Source organism: Mycteria americana, chromosome 4, assembly GCF_035582795.1.
Source record: "Mycteria americana isolate JAX WOST 10 ecotype Jacksonville Zoo and Gardens chromosome 4, USCA_MyAme_1.0, whole genome shotgun sequence".
Classification (NCBI taxonomy): domain Eukaryota; kingdom Metazoa; phylum Chordata; class Aves; order Ciconiiformes; family Ciconiidae; genus Mycteria; species Mycteria americana.
The window spans coordinates 54,956,229-54,968,972 of NC_134368.1; the positions used below are offsets into that span (position 1 = coordinate 54,956,229).

Genomic DNA, 12,744 nt, shown 5'->3' on the forward strand with positions numbered 1-12,744 from the left:
AGGTTGCTGCTTCACCTGTTTGAGGTGGCCAAGATGGACGTGGCCGAGAGGGACAAACGTCACCCCGGTCAGCCAGTGAGGACCCGCACCGCCCTGCCCAGGCGGCGGAGGGAGCGCCGCGCAGGCAGCAAACTGCAGTACACACGATTTCGACTTCACCACTCTACCGCCCTACACTGGCCCATGCAGCAGAGGCTTCCCTGGCTGCAGCAAGGTCAGCAAGATCCGCCGAGCGCATCTCACCCAGAAATGACCCAGCAGATGACTCCTAGTAGCCCTGACCACTGCAAACATTACGGGAGGAGGTGGGTTTCAGTGAGTACCTGTGGCTCTGTGGGAAGCTAACAGGAGCTGCTGGCTCTCAGACGGCTTCAAAGCAAAGCAAGAGATATGGAGGCCCACCTTGGATGCACAAATCAGGTGGTCAACATCAGTGCCTCCACATGCTTGCATCTGAACCAGTGGGCTACGTGTATTTGGACTGGGAGGCCATCACTGGTTCACAGCCACCTCGGGACAGGATTGCTTCTTGGAGCAACCTGGAGGCACCAAGGTGATGCAAAACATCCCAGGGAGGGGGGTGCTGGGTTGGATCCTTTGCGGGTGCAGATCAGTGACTTCAGCAGAGCGTCACCAGTTTGTACCACCTTTGCATTGGGCATGAAGCACAGCAATGCTAACACGAGGTGAGCAACCCTTGTGGGCTAGCAGAGGACTTTGGAGGAGGAGTACGATGGCTGGAGAAGGGAAGGATAGACAGCATATAGAGGGATGCGTCTTAGAAGACCTTCAGGAAGGGGACAACAAGTTCCATAAAAATGGGAATGATTCATTCTGCTGCTGACAAAATTAGAAATAAAGTAATAATGGTAATAATAGTTAATAATAATAATAATAATAATTATAATCCTTGCACTAGATACTAATTAGTAAATAATTATCATAGCAACTTCTCTTTTTTATTTTTTTCTGGGTTTCTTTTTTTTCCCCCCTAACCACTGTGAATTGCATATCCGGTCCCCTTGTATCGCAAAGGGGTGGATAGGGTGTTAATTGAAAATTAACTCCGATCCTACATTCCCCACTGTCCTACAGCTATTCTCCACACAGGCTCAGTGGGACTGCCTTGGGGGAAGGAAGGGGATGTTACGTGTGTTCCTGCTTAGCACCCAGAGTACCTGCTTTCCAGATGCACACCTCTTAAACTACAATTTTCTTGGTTTTTTTTTTTTTTTTTTTTTTTACAAGTAGGTCTAGGAAACAGAACAATGACAGGAGGATCATTGTGAGGCAATAGATATGCAGAATTGTAGCCAAAATCTGAATTCACCAGAAACCAATAAGCTGAAATAGCCACAACCAACTGTCCATAGCCTTGTCTAGAATGGCTTTAAACAAAAAATATAAAGAGCCATGGACAGTCTCCTTACCCCTGTCCAGAATTTGATGTAAACAACATCCATAGAAACTGGGATTGTTAAGAAAGTTTATCCATACATCTGGATAGCAATAAAAAGCGTTTCCTAGGAAACTGTAAAATCCTGTACCAAGCAGTGTACAGCCAAGCCGAGAGGAACATCAGGTTGATTTATATTTTCAAGGTACAACTTTGCATGATTTCTTTTAGATCCTGTGATAATGTACAAGGAGAGTATGTGTGAAGGTCAGGGCTGGTTTTTTTTTGTTTGTTTGCTTGCTTTCTTCTCTGAAATGTCTCTTGTGTAACTCATTGGTCTGGGTTTTCACTTCAATTCTCGTTTGTAATAACAGAGCATTACCGCTCCCTGTGTCTGTCCTTCCTGTTCACACCAAGCTGCATCAGTAATTTCCTTCTGCTGCCAAAGAAACAACGGTTTCGTGTCTTCCCATTTCTTCAAGAACCGCCGCCAGCGTGCTCAGGTTGCCGTCAGGGAAATTCTGGGCTTCCCAGAGATCCAGGATCACCCCAGTGGGACTCGATTTCGTAGCAAAATAATTTAGGTACCTGCAACAAGCCAAAAGGAAACTCATTTTTTGAGCTGTATGAAGGCTACCTGAACTTATATGATTTCAGCCCAGCCCATTGCTGGTGCTGTCAAGGCGCTCATCTCCTGTGCGGTCAGTCTGACCAGTCTGTAGACACATCTGCTGTCATTCATCTTCACCAGGACCCTTTTGCACATCCCTCCTGGGGGGCTTCACCGCCCGACCACACACAGGCAGCCTTGCTCACCTGTCCAGTTTCAGCTTGTGGGCCAGCATCCGCCAGTCGTGGCCCCTGGTCTGGGGTGCGTCCAGGCTGCTGCACAGCTTCTGCCTTATCGGGAGGGGGATGCTGAAAGCGCTGGGCCCTACTATGGTGGTGATGGTGCCTGCTGAGTCCATGGGAGGATAATCGATGCCAGTAGGTTCCTAAAGTTGGAAAGAAAGCAAAAAAATACAAAAATACAGCAGTTTTGTTACTGAGTGCAGAGACGATTGTAGAAGTATATCCTCTGAGACTCAGTGCTTTTACTTGCATTAGAGGGAAGCAGCCCTCGGCTAATCAAGTGTTTACATTAGCTGAAAAAGAGAAATATTTATAACTGACTTTGTGTAGACAACAGATTTTTTTTTTGCTTTTTTCTTTTTGAGGGTGAAGATTAGTATGGCTGGACAAAATTGAGCCCAGCTTAATTAATCACTTACTGGAGATAATGAAAGATCAGGCACTTTGACACATTTCAGAGCAAATTGCTACTACTAGGGCAGAACAGCGCTTTCCCGGCTTGGCTCCAGGAGCCCCTTCCCGGCAGCCCCCCAAGTCCCCCACCCCACACAGAGCCAGCACCGGGCTCACGCTGCTGACACCCCTTTGACAGGACCCACACTCTCCAAAGTCTCTGATGCCAGGCATGCCACAGAGAGACGGTGCCCCAGGCACAAGCTGATCCCTCATTTTCATGCAGCTTTAACTCTGTGCTGGAGATAGATGGAGCTTGCGCGCTCAGGGGGAGCGGCCGTGGCCCTCCTCCCCAAGACCAGCACTGCGCTCAACGGCGGTGGCAGCAGTGTTTCAAGGGGAAAGTCACCTCCAAAGCCAGCCTGTCCCCTGTGGGTACAGGGTTGATGCTCTCCAGTGTGGTCCTCCCAGTTGCAAGGCTCCCTATGACACAGTTGTAACGTAGCCCCGCTGGGAATAACAAGTGGTTGGCTCTTCTGGGCAAGGATTTTATCTCTTCCTTGGCCTGGAAGGATTTAGCACCCACAGGTAGGTAAAAAGAGGGGCTCGGTAGCTGGTAGGACAAGGGTAGGTGGTCAATTTGGATGGTTGGGTTTGCTTAAGAACGACGAGGTCCTCCAGGGTGGCTGAACGCCCCGCCAAACCCCATCAACGCCGCCTGGCCGCCTGACCGTGCAGCGGGGACTCTCCTCCCAAGCGCAGCACTTGTCACCTCCAGCTACCAAAGCACACAAGGGAAGAAGTGGCACACAGGGCTGGGTCTCCTCTCATGTGTCTCACCTGCCTTCTCAATTGCTCTCCTTTGCAGCATGACAGGCCTGAGGCTGGGCTGGCAGAAAACAGGGGAGCTGCTCCATCTCCGCCTCTGCCCAAGTCACAGCCCTGGGCAGCCAGAAACACCCGTACAAAAGACTCGTCATTAAATGTTAATTTGTTTGCTCCTCAGTGAGCTGCCTTGTTGCTTTGTGTCAAACTGGCTGTCGGGAAGGCCATGTAAAACCTGAAATTGTCTCAAAACCAGGCAACGCCTGGTTTAACCTGCCATCGCAAATCCCCCAGGAAGCTTGTTGGGGATGCCCACAGTCACACACAGTCTTTGGTTTCCCCCTCAAAAAAGTACGCAGGGTTGGAAAGGGGAGAGCCAGTATCCATGAACAATGAACAGAATTAAACCTCTTTTGCCTCCACTCTTTTATCCACAGCAATTAATTCTCTTCCACTCTATAAATATGCCTTTTTTTTTTTTTTATATAGAAATGGCACTTTAGGCGATCAGTGAAATTTCTAACCAAGGAAGGTTTATGCCACACTGTAATGTCTCAGTTAACATGCCCAAAGCAGTGCCGAATGTGGCATCCCTACTCGGGTGCCAAGGCCCTGCATCGCAGACCGGCCGCCCCAACCCCACCGCTTCAGGCAATGAGCTACTGTCCTCCAACTGCCTGGCAGCGGCGGCTGCCCGGGAGCCGGCAACGTGACTTGTATGGCACCGCTGCTGCCTGCAGGCTCGCCCGCGCTGGCAGGTCCGAAGCGGCTGTAGGGTGGTGGTGACTGGTGGCATCGCAGATGGACAGCCTTCCCTTTTTATTCTGGGCAAAGGGACGCAAGTGACACATTGAGGCAGCGCTGCCCCGGCTCTTGAGGTGGCCTGCTGCCCCAGGTGCATCAGGATGGCTGCAGAGGGAGTCCAGGTGTCTGTGGCGGTGCCCTGGGGCTCTTTCGGTGAGTCCCGACAGACAGCACAAGATAAAAAGGGGGCTTCAAAAACAAACGGTGGGAGACCTTTATCTCACTCTTCCTCTTGCCTCACAAATTTGCATGTTTTGGCCCTCATTGCATTTGTATTTTTGAAGTCCCAGTGGAAGACACTGTACAAAGCCAGAATAAGACAGTTTAATCTGCAGAATTTTACATCTTTTACAGGGGACAAAAAAGAAAGCCCATAAAGGGAGGATGCAGGAAACCGCGTTACTATATTTTTACCACAGGGTGACAGAGGCAGAGAGGCAGATCCAGCAACGAAGAAAGGTGCCAGCATGGTCCTGCAATGCCTCACTGCTAGCTGCCTGCCTCCCCCGCAAGAAGGGAATAATGTGTGCAATTTGAAATCACCAGAAGCAAGCCAAACCAGACACCATCTGAAAGCAGAGACCAAAACACACCAGAAGAAAGTGTGAGGAACCACAGCTAAGGTTTCCTGATGCCTGGTCTGGTGTCTTTATCGCAACAACCCCTTCCTCTTACACCTCTAGAGGCATACACATCGTTTTCCAGGTTGCTGTTATTACACTTCCAGGTAACTTTTGTCATCAAACCAGCTGAGTTTTAGGTTTTTTTTCTAGTAACAAAGTTGACACAACCCTGTATGCCAGCCCTTAGCAGCCCAAGGTCCTCCTGCCCTCACTTGGGCTCAGGAACATCACTACATGTCAACCAGGAGGAGCAATTTTGCAGTAGGCATCCTTGATAGCGGCGGTATTATTCCCTCCCTCTATTCATCCCTGATGGATGGGATCGCAGCACAAGACAAGAATATTATTCTGTTCCCTCTGAATCCATTACCAGGCCCTATTACACACAAGCAGCTGAAGATGATTATAGTGTATACTTGCATTTCATTAAAGTTACTCTCAGTTCTTTCTCTTCTCTGCGAGGTTAAATTAGAGATTACCTCAATGCAGCACTTATTACAATAATTGTTTATGATACTTGTTTTACCATCTGTCTTCAACGCTGTGTAGTCCCCAGCTGAATATGTAACTTTACACCCAATAACCAAGCAGATGTTATGGGTAATGGCGCACACCATCGGGGCCCTACAGCACAAGTAACTTTTGTCTGTGGTCTGCCAGCCCTTCCCCAAGTCAGCCAGCAGCAATTGCTGCCCAAGAGCCTGCTCTTCGTAGCCACCGAGTGTACCAGGCACAAAAGTCACCAGCACATTCACTGAAGTCAATGCCACTTCACACCTGAATGTGTTGCTTGGTCTCAGCCCTAAGCTTGACTGCCCCAAGGAGCAAAAATTCTCCAGGTGCTAAGTAGCTTCAGCAAAGATGTTCCAAAACTTATGATCATTTTTCTACTGGAAAATGTCAGCTGTCATAAGAAAAATTGTCAGAGATAATAGTCAGGATTTGTAGCAGTAGCAAAACCTGAGGACAAAAGTCTATTGCAACTAGACCATCTCATATTCTCTCTTGCACAGCAGTTATTACGTGGGATCAGAGTGGAGTGGCTCATGCAAACATATGGCAATGACATTTTCCTATTCTCCCTCCTCCCCCTCCAGGGGAATGTCAGGCATGATGGTCTTGTGGACTGCCAGGAAACAGGACCATGCAGTGCTTTGCAAGATGCATTAGGAAGTGGTAGGCAAAGAGCTCCTCCACATAGACACAGAAAGGTGGCACTAGCAGGGAGACTATAGCTGCCCTCCTCCCTCCTTTGAAGGGGGGACATTCCCTTCCAGATGAGAGAAACTAAGGGAAAATGCAACAGGTGATAAAAAACAACGACTTAATCCATCCCTTATGTCCATCCCAGAATTCAGGAGGAAAATGGGAAGCACTAAACAGGTAGCAATGGGAAAGGATATATCTCCTTAGCCCTCCCCAGTTCCTGCAGTCGGATAGAGAAGCGCACCGATGTCATTTACCTCTGAGACGGAGCAGTTGAGCTGGAAGATCTGCCCTTCTCCTTCGACCTGCCGCACGCAGAGTTTGCACACCAGCTCCAGGGTATTCAGGCTGAACCTTTCCAGCGTGAAGGTGCAGTGCAGGTTCCTCTGGCACCCACTCCAGATGTGGTAAAAGGGAATCTCCTGCAAGAGAAAAGCAAAAAAAAGTATAGTAAGGGAGGGATGTGGGACCAGGGCGCAGATGCTATATGACCAGAGACCATGGGCTCCATGCTACTGTCACTGGGAATGGTCCAGGGAAAAAAATGTCCACGGCACTGCAGCCTGGCACTGGGTGTTTTTTAAACACTGCTGTGTATCACTGTACTTCTTCAAGCCTCACCGCTAGGATCCAATGTGAATGGTTTGTGCTGCTCACCTGGTATTTAGCCAGCAGTTTGCTCTTCCAGAGAGAGTGGGCAATGTCATGAATGGACAGGCGGAGGTTGTGGGTGCTTCCTTTAAAATGCAAAGCCTTGGGTTCCTCCAAAAGCTGCCCGCCCATCTGCCGCTCCAGCTGGAGGACCTCCTGCAGTATGGTGATAACAAGAAGAAAGCAGTCAGGTTTCATCAAGACAGAACACTGGTGTTCTGATTCCTCAAGATCAGCTGCTGTAGATGTGGTAACTTATATAGTACAGGAAAAAAAATGCACAGGCATTGCACAGACTTGGGTTTCCCTGTGAACCTGAATTGCACTAGTGGATCTGAGTGTAACCAACCCCCTTGCCTCATCATACAGCAGCAGCCCAGCAGGGATGCAAGCACCCATGTCTCCTTTGGGAGACACAGCATTATCTGACATGTACTATAAGCAGAAAGCTTAATTGCCTGCAATTATATTGAACGCAAAGACTTTGCATACAGGCAGTCTTTGAATACTGAAATATATCAGTCTTCTCCATTGCTTACCAAACTGGACATCTAATGGTGGCTTTACTATTTTGCTTTTGGAAGCTCTTATTTGCGTAGGTCCTGCTGGTATGGGACCTGTGCATGCTGCTGGTCCTTCAGCTTGAAGCCTCCTGGCAAACTGCTCTGTGACAGAGCGGTACAGGAGATAGCAGATGCCTACTCTGAGACTAACTGTCAAGCAGGATGGTATCAAAACAAGAGCAAGACACTGTGATGGAGCATTTTGTACATATGAATACGTAAGTTCAGGATTACTGAAATATTGATCTTGTACTTAAAAGCTAGTAAGCCAAGAGTCTGGTCGTTTTCTGCAGCTAAAAATAAATATATGCCTGTAACTAATGGGACCACTGTGGATCATTGCCTACAAGCAGCCTAATTGTAGTCCACATGGAAGAAGCAAGTACAAAAGCACCTACATGAGCCCCATTAGAAACCAACACAGCCAAACTCAGTCACATTTAATTACAAGAGCCAACCAACTAACCAGTCTCACGCGGCCAAAGCCAGACATGCACAGAGTGAGCACACTCAAAGAGTACACAGGCATACGAAACCAGGATGCTACCCCAGGCCAACTAGAGCCTCCATTTTAGCTAAGCACAAAACAAGCTACTATTGATCACGTTCAGGATCTAGTTAACATACAAGAAAAGCCCCTGACCCTGGCAAGCGCAGCACCTGGCAGATACTGAAGCTAAAATGATGTTTGTTTATCAGCCATTAGAGGAAAAAAAAACAAAATCAGGAAACCTTTTAGATTAAGGTTATGCCAATGAATCAGTTCCAGCTTCTTTCCAGTGCCCCCTAATTACCTCGTCAAGATGTCTAAAGAGCAATCGATAGTAATTATCTGATTACTATAGATCTTCATTATGCCCAAATTACCTCCTTGGAAGGGCCAGAAGATGACTCGTGGCACTGCGTGAGCTAATTGCAGACACCACCTCTCAGGCACGCGGGGCGTGGGGGCCGAACAACTGCTCCTGCCCGTGCAGTGCCTGCCCCGGGAGCTGCACTGCTGTGGGGAAGAACATGGCAGCGTGATGCTGCACCATCCCACCCACCAGATCTGGGTGTCTAGTCTCGATATCCCACTTTTGGTAACCACCCTTGGTCACCGTAGCCCCTCTACATGCTCCAACTGGAGGGTGCCAAGCAGCCCGTGCTTCTTCCATGCTGCTCAGCTAATTAATTCAGAATTAATTTGGAGCCATGATTTGCACAGCCCTTCAAACCTGCAGGCTGGCTCTAGCCATATGGCATTTTATTTAGAGCAGTGCTTATTCCACTGGCTGGTGCCTCTATGCCCTCCTGAGCCAAAATCCGAGCTGCGCATTGCTTGCCCTGTGCAAAGGTGGCTCTGGCCACCCTCCCCTTTCCCTCTCACCACCCCTGTGAGCTGGGACTTATGCCCTTACGCTCCTCCTAGGAGAGGAAGCTGTGTAAGGCATCGCTCCATCGTCAGCGCCACCAGGACAGCCACAACCTGTATTTGGAAAGGGCTTCCTTGTTAACAGGGCACAAGCAAGCAACGGCGTTCAGTCTAAGCTGTTGCCTTTCTTCATTAGAGGGAAAAATAAGCATTAAATAACTGAGAGAAGATCACATGCCTGTTGCGCCTTTTTTTTTGTTTTTTTTTGGTGACAGTTACTGTGCAGTGCGAGGTGGGTTGGGGGATGCCACCCTGCTACAGCCAGAAATCATTCACTCAACCCCGGTGTGGGAGGCAGCCGTTTCTGCATGCCTGGCTGCTCAGCCCCTGCCACACATGGCTCACGTACCTCAATCTCAAAGCCATACATGAAGAAACAGATGAGAATAAAGCAGCTGGATTTCTTTACAATTATTGTATTTCTACTTTTTTTACAGCAGACTAGCTTGGGCATCCCCCTCAAAGTGCAAAAATAAGCCTTAAAAAAAGAGACCAGTGCTCGAGGTCACAGCTACCCTCGCCCTTCCCCAAAAAGCATTTTTGTGAGCATCCCGTCCATGGCTCAGGCCCCTATGGGGCAGAGGATGCTGCATGCATGATCAGCATGGAGCCCACTCTGCTCCACAGCCTGGAGCCTCCACTCTGCTCCAGGAACCCTGCCAAGCCCTTCCCACAATAACCAATCCCTTATTGATGACAAGTCATTACACTTCCCTACTGTACTGCGGGTGCCGGCAGTTCGGCAGCGAGGGCTTACACTGCATGATGAGAGGAAAAGCCTGCTGGATAAATACAGCACTGTGTTTTATACCGCAACTGCTTGTCTTCCTTTGGTGGCTCTTAGGACACATTCAGCATATGGCATGCTCATTCCTAGTTGTAAATAATAACAGAATGCATTTGGTTGCCTATTAAAATAAACACATAATCCCCTACAAAGGCTCTTCCAAACCTCAGACATCCCATTGTGGGAGCATCTCATGCTGCTCTTCCCTCCCCTTGCCATGCCTTGCCTGGAGCAGCCAGCCCCAAGACACCGAGATGTTGCAGCTGGTGCCTTGCTTGCTGCATACAACTTTCCCCCCCTCTCCAAATTACTTTTAACCTCAGGACCTGCTGGTCCAGCCCCGTCTGCACGCCTTGTCCCCCACAGCCAGCAGTAATTGCCCAGCGAATGCCTTCCCTTCAGCAATATGGCAGTGCCAAGGACGTCCTCCCAGCACGGCTGGGGCTGCTGCGGTGCCAGCTGTTGTGAAAGCATGCAGCAAACACCCCAACCTTTTTTTTCTTTCTACATAGTCATAGTTTGAGTCTACACAACACCATCACACAGGGCTGGTTTGTATACACCGGTTTGTACACACCGGTCCATGCTCAACCCTTTCATCTTACACATAACCCAGCAACTGGGCACCGTTCTGTGAGCATCTGCACAGGTCAAGGGCACTCATCCTACCTGACCCTCAAGGCAGAATGGTGGGCACTCGTCTGAGAGCAAAGGCTGCAGCTCTGGCTGGGGGGTCTGCACCATCTACCCCATACCCCAGAGGTGGCCGATGCCTCCACCCAGATGGAGCTGCTGAAGGGAGAGGCTGCAGTGCAGACCTCAGGCTGCAGGAAGTGCCTAGACCTTTCTCCTGGGGCAGGGACAGGCGGCAGACCTGCCTGCAAAAGGTGTGCCCAGGCGGAGGACCTCCTGCAGCAGGAGGTGGTGGTAAGGCTGCGTAACATCGGGGAGGCTGAGAAGGAGTTAGAGAGCTGGTTCCAAGTGCAGTCTGCAGTGGACCCACAGCCCATGGCCAAACAACCAAAAACTCCCCCACCGGCACACACAGAAGGGAGGGGGGCCAATAATGCAGAAGAATGGACAGTTGCAATGGCAAGGACCAGCAGGAGGAAGAGACTTCCCCTGAAGCCTGAGGTGCCCTGGCAGAACCGCTTCACCGCTCTGCAGACTGAAGAGGAAAGACCTGTCACACCAGGAGAGATGCTGGCCAAGTAAGACAGCCTGACCTGCTCCCTATATAACAACCAGCGCAACTAAGAAAAGGCGACGGGCGATAGTAGTAGGTGACTCTCTTCTGAGAGGTACGGAGGCACCCATTTGCCGACCTGATGCACTCTCTAGAGAGGTGTGCTGCTTAATGGGGGCTCGCATCAGGGATGTCACCCAGAGACTACCAAGCCTCGCACAGTCCACTGACTATTACCCGCTGCTGTTTCACGTGGGCACCAGCAATACAGCCAGGAGCAGCCTGAGGAGTACCAAGAAGGATTACAGAGCCCTGGGAGGAGCGGTAAGGGACTCTGAAGCGCAGGTAGTTCTTTCATCAGTCCTCCTGGTCAAAGGGAAGGGGTTTGAAAGGGCCAGTCGAATCTGGTGAATCAACAAATGGTTACAGGACTGGTGCCACAGCCAGGGGTTTGGCTACAAAGCGAGACTATAAGACTCACTTTGAGAAACCTGGTCTACTGGGGGCTGATGGGTTCCATCTGTCAGAGAAGGGGAAGAGCATCTTCGGTCATAGGCTTGCCAAGCTGGTGAAGAGGGCTTTAAACTAAAGTTGCCGGGGGAGGGGAACCTCAATCCATCCCACTCCTACCAGTTTGATGCCAGTGCCAGCAACAGATGCCCAGAGCCTGGAGAAGGATCACAGGTCAGCAGGAGAGCACCTGAGGAGCAGCACAAAGGAAGTCCAGCCAGTCCAGCCAGTAAGTCAGCTTCATCGGGGGCCCAACTTAAATGTCTGTATGCAAACACACATAGTGTGGGTAATAAACAAGAGGAGTTAGAGACATGTGCTCGCCTGCAGGCTATGATCTTATTGGCATCATGGAGACGTGGTGGGATGGCTCCTATGACTGGAGTGCTGGAATGGAAGGATACAGGCTCTTTAGAAGGACAGGCAGGGGAGATGAAGAGGGGGTGTCACCCTCTATGTCAATGACCAGCTGGCATGCATGGAGCTCCACCTGGGGATGGATGAGGAGCCAACCGAGAGCTTATGGGTCAGGATTAAAGGGAGGGCAGAGACAGGTGACATTATAGTGGGGGTCTGCTACAGGCCACCCGACCAGGAAGACCAAGCGGATGAGGTTCTCTATAGACAGATAGAAGCAGCCTCACATTCACAAGCCCTGGTCCTCATGGAGGACTTCAACCACCTGTTGATAGTCTGTTGGAGGGCCAACACAGCAGGGCATAAGCAATCCAGGAGGTTACTGGAATGCATTGATGATAACTTCCTTCTCCAAGTGATAGAGGAGCCAACGAGGAGAGGTGCTATGCTGGACCTTGTTCTCAGCAACTAAGAGGGGCTGGTGGGAACTGGCTGCAGTGGGGGCATGCCAAAAGGGCAGCCTCGGCTGCAGTGACCATGAAATGGTGGAGTTCAAGATCCTGAGAGCACCAAGAAGGGCACACAGCAAGCTCACTACCCTGGACTTCAGGAGAGCAGACTTTGGTGTCTTCAGAGATCTGCTTGTTTGAGTACCATGGGATAAAGCCCTGGAGGGCAAAGGGGCCCAAGAAAGCTGGTTAATATTCAAGGATCACCTCCTCCAAGCTCAGGAGCGATGCATCCCAACAAAGAGGAAGTCAGGCAAAAACACCAGGAGGCCTGCATGGATGAACAAGGAGCTCCTGGACAAACTCAAACACAAAAAGGAAGCCTACAAGGGTGGAAGCAAGGACAGGTAGCCTGGGAGAACTACAGAGAAATTGTCTGAGCAGTCAGGGATCAGGTTAAGAAAGCTAAAGCCCTGATAGAATTAAATCTGGCCAGGGATGTCAAGGACAACAAGAAAAGCTTCTATAGATACGTCGGTGATAAAAAGAAGACTAGGGAAAATGTGGGCCTTCTCCAGAAGGAAATGGGAGACCTGGTTACTCATGATACGGAGAAGGCTGAAGTACTCAACGACTTTTTTGCCTCAGTCTTCACCGGCAAGTGCTCAAGCCACACTGCCCAAGTCACAGAAGGCAAAGGCAGGGACTGGGAGAATGAAGAAACACCC

At 49.9% G+C, this 12,744-nt stretch overlaps 1 protein-coding gene across 1 annotated transcript in view; it reads right to left on the reverse strand.

Annotated features, from left to right (window-relative positions):
- Window positions 1-1,603: 1,603 nt before the first annotated feature.
- The window catches only part of UNC5C (unc-5 netrin receptor C), a 269,505-nt gene continuing 258,364 nt past the window's right edge, over window positions 1,604-12,744 (reverse strand). Inside the window, exons 14-17 of the mRNA XM_075499275.1 lie at window positions 6,757-6,906; window positions 6,357-6,521; window positions 2,213-2,391; window positions 1,604-1,984 (exon numbers count right to left, since the gene is read on the reverse strand). Coding sequence (XP_075355390.1) covers window positions 1,819-1,984; window positions 2,213-2,391; window positions 6,357-6,521; window positions 6,757-6,906 — 660 coding nt within the window. The 3' untranslated portion in view covers window positions 1,604-1,818. The remainder of the gene's footprint in view (window positions 1,985-2,212; window positions 2,392-6,356; window positions 6,522-6,756; window positions 6,907-12,744) is intronic.